The sequence below is a fragment of the Lethenteron reissneri genome, chromosome 21 (genome assembly GCF_015708825.2).
Source record: "Lethenteron reissneri isolate LAM-NWPU_2019-01 chromosome 21, ASM1570882v1, whole genome shotgun sequence".
Taxonomy (NCBI): domain Eukaryota; kingdom Metazoa; phylum Chordata; class Hyperoartia; order Petromyzontiformes; family Petromyzontidae; genus Lethenteron; species Lethenteron reissneri.
The window spans coordinates 10,811,432-10,824,218 of NC_083799.1; the positions used below are offsets into that span (position 1 = coordinate 10,811,432).

A 12,787-nucleotide genomic window follows, 5' to 3' on the forward strand; every position below is an offset into this window, starting at 1 on the left:
CGATTCTCCACAAATGCAGAGCAACATTTACTCGATTGGTGTATAATTTTGTTATTAAATCAGCAACATTATACTTTCCTCTTGCTTGTGCAGTTATGCTCTCCTCACCAGGTCAATAAAAAAAACGGATTACATTGATAATGACATTGCCCTCTGTTTTTGTTTTGAGCCCCTGTGAGCTCATCCTTCATTTTTCGCTCTGTTTTGTGCCGTCACACGTGAAGGGGGGGGACAGCTTCATGAGCTGCACGGGATGTTGTTAAATCACAGTTTCATGGTGACTTCTTTTTCAGATTGCAGATCAAGGACTTTTGTCAGTCAGAATCGTGATAACCATAATCTAAAGAGAATCACTGAATTAGGTTTGTCGTTATCCTTCACCCGGATTTTAATGATACGAATTATCTACATTGTTAAAACGTAATTTATGTCTGTTAGTCAATCTGTCATTCACAACACTTATTTAAGCAATTTTCATTGTACAAATTCAAGTAAGGGCTCATTTTAACCATAGGGACTCGAGATTGAACTAATTATTCGGTGATGCAGCACTGTTAGTAATGTGCACAAGCACAAATAACAACTAATCACATTCATCAATGACACTGTGGTCTTAAAATGAAAAATGGAAATAGGAAACATTTGGGGCAATGGACCTTTCGCAGAGGTAAAATATTGTGTGAATTTTTTTTCCACAATGCTCATTTCATTGGCTTTTTTTCTAAATGTATAACGTGCCTCACAGTCACTACTTACGTCAAGAGTTGTAGAACTGAAGAAACATGTGGGGGAAAAAAACATGTGGGAGACAAATGGAGTCTTTGGTGGCAGGGGGGGGGGGGGGGGTGCGGAATTAAACCATGAAATTTCACAAGAATTTTAAAGTACAAAAATAACATGTTCCAACAAGGAGGGCTTCGTGCAGGCAAATGCAACCTGAATTGAATAATTTGCAATACTTTTGTTGATACTGAGTGGGTGGCTGAGACACTTGCTTTGTTTCCAATGTAGTTTCACAATTGACCACATTAAACACCCGAGTCTTTTCAATGACAATCACTCATTGAGAGGTGGGTTAAAAGTTAAACCTCTTTTCTATTTATAAGCTTATCAAAGGCACAATATCTGATCTCAATAAGGGCAGGAAATTGCTCATTTAGTCGAGCATAAGACTTCCAGTCATTCGACTATGTGCTCAATTCATAGCAACAAAAGTACGGCTTAATTGTGAGCCGTCATATTCATGGGGAATTTACACCACTCGCTGAGCACCATCTGAATGGATTACCACTCCTATGTTGAATGTAATATGGAGACTCACTCTAATGCTTGCAAAAGAGCCGCAAACTAAGGCTCATCTTATTTACCTGTCTATGTTGATGTATCTATCTACAACTAATTTCCCTTCTGAGCTGGGTACCATCGATATTTGCGCTCATTCTAAGTTTCATTTTGTTTCAATCCCTGGTGCTTACCGCTTGATATCAGCTGGAGCTATCTAGAAACTGTGCCCTGGAAATATTCCATGTTACATTAAGCCCTGGTACTGACCTTTACCTTGTTACACAGCATGTGTCTTTATACCTTTACATATATCTCTTCCAGTGGTGTCTGTTTGGATACTTGCACATGCGGACTGGTAGGGTGATTTATTTCTTCTGATGGTACAAATGTTTCAAAAACGACTGTCATTTTGGTAAATAAAGTGTCTAATACACAAGGGTGAAGGAAAAACAGTGAAGCTAAATACTGCAATGACCAGCTGAGCTACAGGTAAAGGAGCAGCCCTGAAATTATGCACTCACACTACCGCCAGCAGAAGGTTATCCACTCGAGGGAGCTCAAGAGAACCCCTTGCGGATGATATATTTGGCCTACTCTTCCACACTGGTCAGATATTTCAGAAAGATTTTTGAGTACTCACACATTTCCACCAGCAGGACCGTGCTCATCAGCTGCTATAAATAAATCTAAACATGCTTTTAGAGTATTTGGCTGCTATATATTTCCACGTGATAAGCCACTTCGTTGAACTATCATGTGTGGCCAGGTCGCTGATGAAAATGAACTCATAGCTCAGTGAGCTTTACCCGGTAAAATTTTATTTTAGTATATTTATTTATAGTGATTTCCTTACCTTTTCTATACTTTGCACTCCTATTTTTTTATTGTTGGTGTAACTTTCTAACCTGCCCTTATTTGACGTTTGTGACAACGAGCTTCATAGCTCATAGGATTTTTCCAGAATAACTAAAGATTCTGATCGGCTAACTGTGGTGACAACCCATTTATACCACACAAGAGGCTGGCGGAATTCGATAAACTTTCCCCATTCTTTAAACTGCCATGCCGGGAGATCGAATATGAACTGGCGACTGCTTGTTTGCGAATCCAGCGAGCTGACCAATGCACCGCGGCAGCATCTGAGCCATAAGCTTCGTCCATAATTAGGACCCTCTCTCGGTTCTTTCTGGTGCCGCTGTTCAAACCATAAATGATGCAGCAATATATAAATACTGTAGTATGCATTCTACTGTTGTTTCTTCACACGGAGTTATGGTTTGTACTGTACATTTGAAACCCTTGACACAATACGATGATCTGAGGCCGTGACCTATGACCCTGAAGGTGATGTGGGTTCCTTCCCACGCCACTTCCTTCCCATGCTACTTTATTTTAAATACAAATGGACATCATTCCTTTAAGATACATTCAGCTTGCATGGATTTATATTACTCTATTGAGGATGGTTCATTTACTCAGTACATCTTCATGCAAAAAGCTATACTTGCAAATATTATGGAGACTTTTGACGCTGAGAAAAATGTGAAAAGTATGTACTTCAACGAATTTCTCTCACAAGCTTTACCTCAGCCAGGCTAGCTTTTCTAAAAATATATAACAATCACATTTTAATATATAAAAGTAACAATATTTGATAAACCACTTGCCCACTCAGCCAGTCTATGTAGCCTAACGCTATTTGATAGCTTTGAAATTAATGATAAACAACAATTTACTATAACTTACGAGGCCTAACACAACACCTTTGGAGATTAGGTTGCTTCTCCCACTGCTTGATTAGCTTTTCCCCCAGCATGTAAAATGTTTACTCTGCTGGATCGGCTATAAAGAGCCATTTCTCTCCTGCTGTTAAGACGTCCTGATTGATGCTAAAGAGACTATTGGACTCGCAACTCGTGCATGGTCCTCCAAACTTGACTTTCTACGTGGCCTGCAAATCACACCTCAGAGAAATTCCAATATAAACGATCTCCTTAAGTAGCTACCCCCTGCCCCTGCCATCAGTGCGCCCCTTGCATCCCATTCTCTATGTAAAGTAATACATTCGCTCATGCCCCAAGGTGCAATTAGCAATACAGCGAGCATCGTACCGCCATTTTGGATTATTTACGCCTGTCTCAAAAAACGCACAGCATTGGTACAAATGTTGTTATTAATATAAAGTATTGCTCACTCTGTCGAGGGCAGAGAAAGGTTAACTAGATCCGATGCTGCTGTGTTCATTAGCCGCAAGGCATTTTTTATTTTCTACAGATGCAAAGAAATGTAATGACAGGCGCATAATATTGACCTGAGGCCTACTGGATAAATAATATAACAGCCTTGTATGTATGCTGAACTTATTTGCACCGTACGTAACCAACTGTGCTATTCTATGCTCAGCATAATTGTGAATTTCTCTGTTACTGTGCCAATTACTATTATAGAATTTAGTTTGTTAATTACTCATTTTGTTATATTTGGAATTCCAAATGCCAAACGTGAAAATTCAGGCCATATTAAGAGATAGCTGAGTGGACTATTGCTCAGCTCAGAAAGTCTCAGACAGGGTCCTCAAAACTCCAGGCCTCATACCTGTCCATAGTTTAATAATGTACAGCTCTTTCTCAATCCTCTGCTGGATGAAGGCCACCCTGATGGAAGCCATAGCCTGGAAAATAACTCAGGCTTTACAGTGCAGTGCAATGACTGTTTTGCCACCAGTCACCCCCAGTATCGTTTAGCTGTCTTACAGGCAGTCCCCGGGAAGGGTTAGGTTTCCGAGAACGATGATTTGTAACCCGAATTTTCCATATATCATAAACTGAACAATTTCCCCCCAAAATCAACGATAAAATCCCATAGCCAGAAATAGTTGTGCCTCCCCTACTCGATTACTAGTTTGTTATCTCTCCGTACTGTATCGCTCTGCCGTGCGTTTTCTATCATTACCTGTAGCGTACCGTTGTACATACGCTCTGCACTTCCTATGATTCTTACATTTCATTAAATATCTACCCTAACACTACCCACAGTTAAACTAATGGAATATATACTCTATCCAATTGTTTATGAATACCATAAATCATTTTAATATTAATTGTTAACAAAAAGCAGTCACTTTCGAATGTTTGTTTACCGTGCATTAGGCCAGGCCTAGATTTCTTTGATCGCTGTTGACTGAGACCAAAAGCAATCAAAGTATAATTGTGTTAAATAAAGTACATACAATAAATAAACTTAAAATGAAGAAAACTAGCAATAGAAACAGAGGGTGAAATATAGTTCTAAGCACAGAAATCAAACAATTAGGTAATGCAGAGCAGCTATCAATTACTGCCTTGGGGAAGGATGCTGCCCGCCTTATGCCTTGCTTCGTAGTATTCATCTGCAACCTCACCGAGCTCCACTACTTACGCTTATGTAACTAACGCAAACATTTCCGAAAATTGCATTTTTTTACATGATTTATCGGAGCATTTTCGTAATGTCGGATTTCCATAAGTCGGGCCTTCTGCTACCCAGAGACTCACTGTATTTAATTTCCTTTACCAATTATCAAATGTGCAAAAGATTTAGACACTTAATTGGAATTTAATTGCCAAGTCGACAAAAGCCGGCCAAATAAAAAGAAATGCAGGCCAAGGTGGACACGATAACTATATTTTTGAAACCCATGGGATAGTTTACAGCATGGCCAGTGTGGTTGGTTGAAGATGAGTTTTAATATACTGCAGAAATAATAAGACTAGAGCGAAGACTACCAGATTTACGTGGACATTAAACAGGGTCTTTATGTGCCATTGTCATGAAAACCAAATACTGTATGGGGTATTGCCTGTAGTGGATACATTCACAATTCACCCTTCACAGGATAGTTGCCAATACATAACAAACATCACGTTGAGCCAGGACAGAAACCTCTGGGACAAAACTGCTCCATGCAAATATTTCACACATAGATGATGATGGATGATAATTCTATATATAGTTCGATAAAATGATGCTGTTATAAATAGATTTGATCAGTCTTGGGGTCTAATTATTTTCTAAAACCCATTTAATTTTAATCACAATACTTAATGCAAAGTATAATTTTACATTTTCTCAGTATGCTTTCATTGTCCTCTAAAGGTATGAAACAAATGTGACTATTAGAGTAATATTTTGAATTAAATGGAAGTAAAGTAATCACATTTAATCTGCATGCTGATTACATTTGAATGTCATTTAAATAAATATCGCATACAGTAATAGGGGTAGAGGTTGAGTTTAATGATGCTACTAAATACGGGAAGATGCCGTCGTGTTCATGGTTAGCCCATGGGACGTGGGACCTGTAATCATGGGACGTGGGACGTGTAATAATTTTCCCAGCACAGAAGTTGTAATCTTCCCACTTCTATAAACCCAGCAGTATAAACGAGTACACTAAAACTAAACTATTTTATTTTACCACTTTTTAGTCCACTGGCCACAAATTATAGCTGAACGAAGTGGCTTATCACGTGGACATTTATAGTAGCTAAATACCGGAGGACCGAGAGAAAAATCCACGTGCTCACGGGGAGAGAGACACGCAAACTCCAAATATACATGCGTCAGGGTCGGGATCGAACCCATGACCTTCTCCATACCACATGTGGTAGAGTAAAGTGTGGGTGCTCTGGCCTCTTGGAAAAGCTTCTGGTCTGAAGGAGGAGGCCAAAATGCCCTTGAGTGGAGGCACCATCTGTCAGTAGTGGCGTGACCAAGAAATTCCAGTGGCTGCACCTTCACGTTGTTGTGTTGTGTTTGTTGTCGTTGCCCCCGCACCTCCGATTAGCACGGTTTGCTACGTACGGTGCAAAAGAAGCTCAACATACATACACATACTATGGAAGCCAAATGCTCTAGAGTAGTAGGTGTTACTATTGGTGCTGCTATATCAAACAGCAAGAGTATATTGGCCTCTTCTTTCATTGTTCTGCAGGTGACAGCATTCCAAACCCTGTTCCAGAGACAGACCAAGAACTAAACTGTGTTATCACGGCCAAAATAGAAGGTAAGCCCCGAACACAAGGGAAGACGTCCCGACATGCACACCTTTCATAGCTCTAATCTGATTGCCATTGAATCGTGTGGTCATAACTGCTGTGAATATATCAAGCCACTAAGCGCATTGTCCGTACTACTAGCGTGACATTGCATTTTGCTAAGCCTAAGGAACGCAACACTCTCTTCAACATTACTGGTGGGAAACTAAATTTCACAAGAGACCTATATTCGGTCCATATTTTGTGCGCAAAATGTATCTTTGTTGGTGCCCTACCAACAAAGATACTGAGATGCCAAAGCCAACGTCAACTTAATAGCTTAATCCGACAGAATATTGATTTAATTATTGAAGTTGGAGACCTGAGTAAAATTAATATCCATACACACGAGTAGAAAAACATGTATCTGCAAGTCTATTGTATAATTTCTAAGCTTATATAAATTACAAGCTGCAGTAATACTCTATCTCAAATCGGCAGATTTTAAATCATCAGCCATGGTCAATTCACTACTGAACAAAGACCTCACGAAGCTGCCACCATACTTCATGATCCTGCAATGAATTTTTATTTAAAGCTTTCGTGACTGCAGGGATTCATATTCTTGGTTCTTTCGGTAAAGTCACGTAGAAGGGAAATAATTAAATAATATATATATAAAACGATACAAATTCTCAAGAAAATGTTCTTGCTGTGGATTTCACACCTGATGATGATTGCTTGTGTTGCAGTCGAAACGTCGTGAAAATGTTTATTGTTTTATATCAATATTATTTAATTATTTCCCTTCTACGTGACTTACCGAAAGAACCAAGAATATGATCCTTCAATTGTTCTTATAACGCTCAGTATATTATTCACCGATTCTTATTAATCGAAGTACATGTACAAATATGTACATTTAGTCAATTGTTTGTATAATTGTTATGTTCAATTGCTAAAATGGAATTGCATGCAATAATAAAGTCAAATCTTCTTCAGGCAGCCAATTAGCATGGCAGCAGAGCAATCTCTTCTGTTTTGTTTACTGTCGGGGGCCTAACCGCGTGGTGTGTTCACGCTGTTTTGTTGACAGAAATTTCAGCTCAGATAGTGGAGAAGGCGAAGGCCGGGGCGGTGGCCTTTTTGGTTGGCGAGTGTCAGAAGCAAACGGAGACGGCGTCGGCACACCGGGTAGCGGAAGCTGGTGAGATGAAGCACTCCTTGCGACGCACGCACGATTTGAGCAGCAGCAGCAGCACGCGCACTAACGAGCCGCGATGTTTCATGTTGTGCTGACAAGCGGAGAGTTCTTTTGCTGGCCTACAGAGACATCTGTTATAGGAGGAGAGTGGGTGCGTGCGGATGATGAAAATTCGCAACATTAAACTCTTTATTAAAAACGATCGTGGTCATTCGCTAAGAGTGTTGTTTAAATGTTGAAATTCTGGCCAAGAAGGATTAGAATAAACACAATTGGAATTTGGAATAATCATAAAGAAGTTGGACAAGAAACAGTTGATTTCATGCACAAACCACATATCTTGTATATATCACACTCATTGTGAAGTGAAGCAAATGGGCATTCGTGGGGAATGGCGGTTTAACAAACCGTTACCCCGATTCTGCCGCGGTGGCAAGATGTTAACTACCTCGCCGAGTATATAAGAGGTCGTGGGTTCAATCCCGACCCTGGCAACCTGTATATTTGGAGTTTGCATGTCTCTCTCCCCGTGGTCGCGTGGATTTTCCTCCGGGTCCCCCGGTTTTTCCCTCCACATGTAGAAACATGCGTTTAGAGTATTTGACTGCTGCAAAAAAAATTAACATTAATAAGCCAAATTTCGATTTAAAGCTTTCGTGACTGCAGGGATTCATCTTCTTGGTTCTTTCGGTAAAGTCACGTAGAAGGAAAATAATAAAATAATAAAAATAAAACATAATAAAATAATTCTCACGACGTTTCGGCCACAACGCAAGCAGCCGTCTTCAGGTGGAGAACAGGTCTGTTGTGAGCTATCATTTGTGGCCCGGTCGCTTTTCAACAAGAGCTATATAGCTCTGTGGGACGTACTTGGTAAAATAAAACAAATAAACAAGCGATGAACAAATCTAGTGACGGAATTATCAACACACTGAGAGTTGGAGATTGAACAAATGATTTGGGTAGATGTAAATTTTAGATCGTATCTACACTTGACAGGGGTCATGAGGATCAACAGTCAGGGCTCTCTCTTCTATCGGTCATTTGAGAATAGATGATGATCAATATTACTACAAACAATTTCTCACTGAAATCTATAATTCATGTACAGTTAAACTTGTGATGGCAATGCTAAAGTCACTGTAAACTTCAGCGACATATTAGATTAATCTTACAACTGGATATGCTGTTGACGGTTTTGTGATTTAATATTTTGCACTGTTCTGTGCGTTTCATTCAATACCGTTAGGTCTAGCGTTAAACGCTTACCTAATGTGTTGATTCGAGTACTTAATATGAAAATAGCCAGAACACTTTTGCAGTACAGCATGCTTTAGACAGTCGTGGTGCTGTATTTAGAAAGTGCAGATAACAGCCATTATAGAGGCATCTGATGGCAGAATTTCTTTAGTACTGCTGGTACTGCAACAAAACAAACAATAAAAAAGCAAACGCCCAGCTTAGTGAACTCCAGGAGCTAAATTGTGCTGGCGAAACGCTCACATTGACAATGAAACATCGCTGTGCTTGCTGTCAGAAACTGTGTCCACGTTGGCATCTAATTGGCTCATTGTGTGCAGATCACCAACCCCCATCTGCTGGCAGTGTCAGTCCACCAGCAGCAAAAGCATCATCAGCAGCAACGCGGGACAAGTCAAAGAAGCAAACGCCGAAAGGTAGAAATTTGCTCGGAGAAAATCACACGTCCTTTCAAAAGCCAGTGGCTGTGTGTGGCCGCTTGCGGCCGAGGGCAGTTGACGTGGGGGAGAGTGCCTCGCGAATAAACGTCTTGTATGCGGTGACACCAGCTCACACACGGTGATTCGGGTTAAATCCCAGACACAATGGGGATTACATCGAATTGCAGTCATGGTGAATGGGAATAAGTAGCAACTGGAAAGCCGTGTGCTGATGACCACTGGATGCACTTTCGTGAGTAGATTGGGTTAATTCAATCAATTCGTCAATCTTCTGTGCCATTACGTTGGATAAGAGCTGAGAACATAGGCATTTCATTCGGGAAAGAGGCGTACACACCAGCAAGGCGTATTGCTTTGCGTATTAAAAATGTGCCAGGTTGTGTGCAGTACAATGATAATGGAATATACAGTAGGGAAGGAAAAAAACCCACAGCTGTTTGTGTAGGGAAAAAATAACTGAGCATAATGGTGGTGTCATGTGGTCTGAATGAAAACATGTTACCTTTGATGTTGATCTACATGAGTCCAAATTACAAGCCAAGGTTACGTGGGTTTTTCAAGGATTGCAAAATCCCTTGCATCCTGGATTATTTGCCCGTTAAGTATGCTACATAGAGTAGTGGTAATAATAATATAATACAATTTCTAATGACCATGACTCCATTTGTGTGCGTAGGTAAGATTCAGATATATGTCTTTGCAGGGTAGAGGAGAATGGTAAATTACCCCACAACAGAATTGATTTCTCCGTGGCCACCACTTACGCCTGCATGCGAAACAGCAGCCCCGTTGCTGACGCTTTGCAGATCGTTAATGTTTCTCGTACAGTGGCACCCCAATGCGATTGTACAGTCATTGGGGGCCCGAACTATGCCTCGGGCTTTTTCAGTAGTGAACCACAACGGCTGCAGGTGGCTACATTTACACGAACGCGATGCTGATGCATAATGCATGCTACTTCACAGCGGTACCATTCGGAATAACCGTCCAATTAGTATGCGTCGTGTTGGATGTAAGGAGCATGTCCTCTGCCCGAGCATTCTCCTGCTCAGACGCACTTTTCTCGGGGTGCAGCCCATGTCACAGAAGACTTCAAACTCTGGTCTTCTTTATAGGGTGAGTAGGTCAACCAATGTTTTCAGATGACTAAACTCAGGTGGTTGCGGGTTAAATAGTGGCAGTGAAATGTCACCTAATGGTGACTTTAAATACATTTTTGGTTGGGAAATTCGGCCAGAGAAAATTACCAGGTTTTTTCCTCCCCCACCATTCTTGCAATTATGGTCGATACCAGTGTGAATAGATACACTTTGTTACAAATATTTGGCAGGGTCAAGGTGCTCTAAGTCTAGTTTAAAATATAGCCTCCGTAAGGCCAATTGATGTATTTTTTTATATCTGTTAGTTAACGGTGACATCTGGCAAAAGCCAATGTGTGGATATAGACAACGCGTGTCAGATCATTGAACTCCGTCGTCTACCTCTCTGTTCTGTGTATAAACGAGCATTGCATTAATTGTTTACTTAAAACTTTCGTGGCTGCAGGAATTAATATTCTTTGTTTCTTTCGGTAAAGTCACATAGATAGAAAAATAAAAATAAGAGTGAATAAAAATAAAAATTATCTTAAAAACAATAATATTTTTTTAAACCATTAATGTAGACTGTAACCTGGTTCTTAATCGGAGTGAGTGTACTGGCAGTCTGCTAGATGGAGCTCTAGAGCCCTTATGGAAGATATTTGGCCTACTCTTGCATGCTGGCCTGACTCGTCTTGGAAGAGGTTGGAGAACCCACACGTTACCCAACCACATGCAATCTGCCGATCGATTAACTGTGGTGAGCCCGTCCAATACTACTGGGCGCGCACAGAGGCACGGGAGGATTTAACAAACTGACATCAACGTTTTCAACTGCCGTGCTGGGAGGTCAAATCAGTGACTTTTGCATTGTCGGTGTGGTGTTCACATCGCCGCATTAACATCCCAGAGCATTATGTAGCACTCTGAAAATCGTCTTATAACTCGCTAAACTTTAAGTAATTAAAAGTTTCATTTGTATTTATTACATCCATAGCTGGAAGATCCCAACAGTATTAGCGATTACATATTGTTTACATTTAAAGTGTTATAGATAGACCCGTGTTCCTGATTTATATATAAAACGAGCGGGAAGTACCCGGCGTTGCCCGGGGGAAAAAATAGAGTTCAAAACTTCTCTTAAAAACAACATATACATATTTTTGGTTCTTTTGGTAAAGTCACGTAGAAGGGAAATAATAATAAAATAATATAAATAAAAAACAACATTCTCTTGCTGTGGATTTCACACCTGATGATGATTGCTTGTGTTGCAGTCGAAACGTCGTGAGAATTTTTATTGTTTTATATTAATATTATTTTATTATTTCCCTTCTACGTGACTTTACCGAAAGAACCAAGAATATGAATCCCTGCAGTCACGAAAGCTTTAAATCTAAATTTTACATATACATACACAAGTACTAAGCTATTGTGAAAGCCCGGCGTTCCATTTGTCTGTCCATTTGTCCATCAACAAATTTATACGAGGTTTGAAGAAGTCTTGAATCCAAAAGTAATAGAAAGTGGTGGGTAAATAGTTGATCTAGAAGGTTTCCGAAAATTGTTCACCTTCCCCCCCTCCTCAAAAAATATTTTTACCCCCCTTTGGGCATATATACAGTACCTACACACCCTACATACTATAGAGTGAGTAGTATCTAGTGACTCTACAGTAGTATCTGGCTCTACAGTCGTATCTGGCTCGACAGTAGTATCTACTGAATCTATCGTAGTGTCTATTGACTCTATAGTAGTATCCGCTCACAATAGTAGTATCTGCTGACGCTATAGCAGTATCTACTGACAGCAGTATATTCTGACTATAGTGGTATCTACTGACTGTACTATTGTACTATTACTGTACTATTATCTACTGACTCTATAGTGATATCTACGGACTCTACGGCACTATCTACAAACTCTATAGTTGTATCTATTGACTCTGTAGTAGTATCCACTGACTATACTAGTAACTACTAACTCTATAGTAGTATCTGCTTACTCTATATCAGTATCTACTTACTCTATAGTAGCCTCTACTGACTCCGCAGTAGCATCTCCCGACTTTACAGTAGTATCTACGGACTCTACAGTAGTATCTACCGACTCTACAGTAGTATCTACTGACTCTACAGTAGTATCTACCGACTCTACAGTAGTATCTACCGACTCTACAGTAGTATCTACTGACTCTACAGTAGTATCTACTGACTCTACAGTAGTATCTACCGACTTTACAGTAGTATTTACTGACTCTACAGTAGTATCTACCGACTCTACAGTCGTAACTACTGACTCTATACTAGTTGAATAAATTGTCAGAAGTGAGCAGGTTGGAGTATTTTTGGAGAACTTAACTCAATAATGAGCTGCACCTTACCAGGGAGCCGATGGATAAGGTTTTTTTTTTATTTGTGTATATACCCTGCTACGTTATGGATCAAAAACTTGGGTATTGTCGAAGAATATAAGATACAAGCCGAAGAGTGCATTAAGTTTGGA

The 12,787-nt window shown here is 40.1% G+C and overlaps 1 protein-coding gene across 6 annotated transcripts in view; it reads left to right on the plus strand.

Annotated features, from left to right (window-relative positions):
• The window catches only part of LOC133345225 (transcriptional regulatory protein AlgP-like), a 61,729-nt gene that overhangs the window by 19,015 nt on the left and 29,927 nt on the right, over positions 1-12,787 (plus strand). For 5 of the 6 annotated variants that reach the window (XM_061555799.1, XM_061555801.1, XM_061555800.1 and 2 more), the window contains exons 1-2: positions 7,442-7,506; positions 9,084-9,179. Coding sequence is in view for 1 of the 6 variants with exons in the window: in XM_061555803.1 (XP_061411787.1) it covers positions 6,257-6,328; positions 7,396-7,506; positions 9,084-9,179 (279 nt within the window). In the remaining 5 variants the exon portion in view is untranslated. Of the gene's footprint in view, positions 1-6,256; positions 6,329-7,395; positions 7,507-9,083; positions 9,180-12,787 lie in introns of those variants that run through there. The other variant, XM_061555803.1, reaches the window with a different exon arrangement.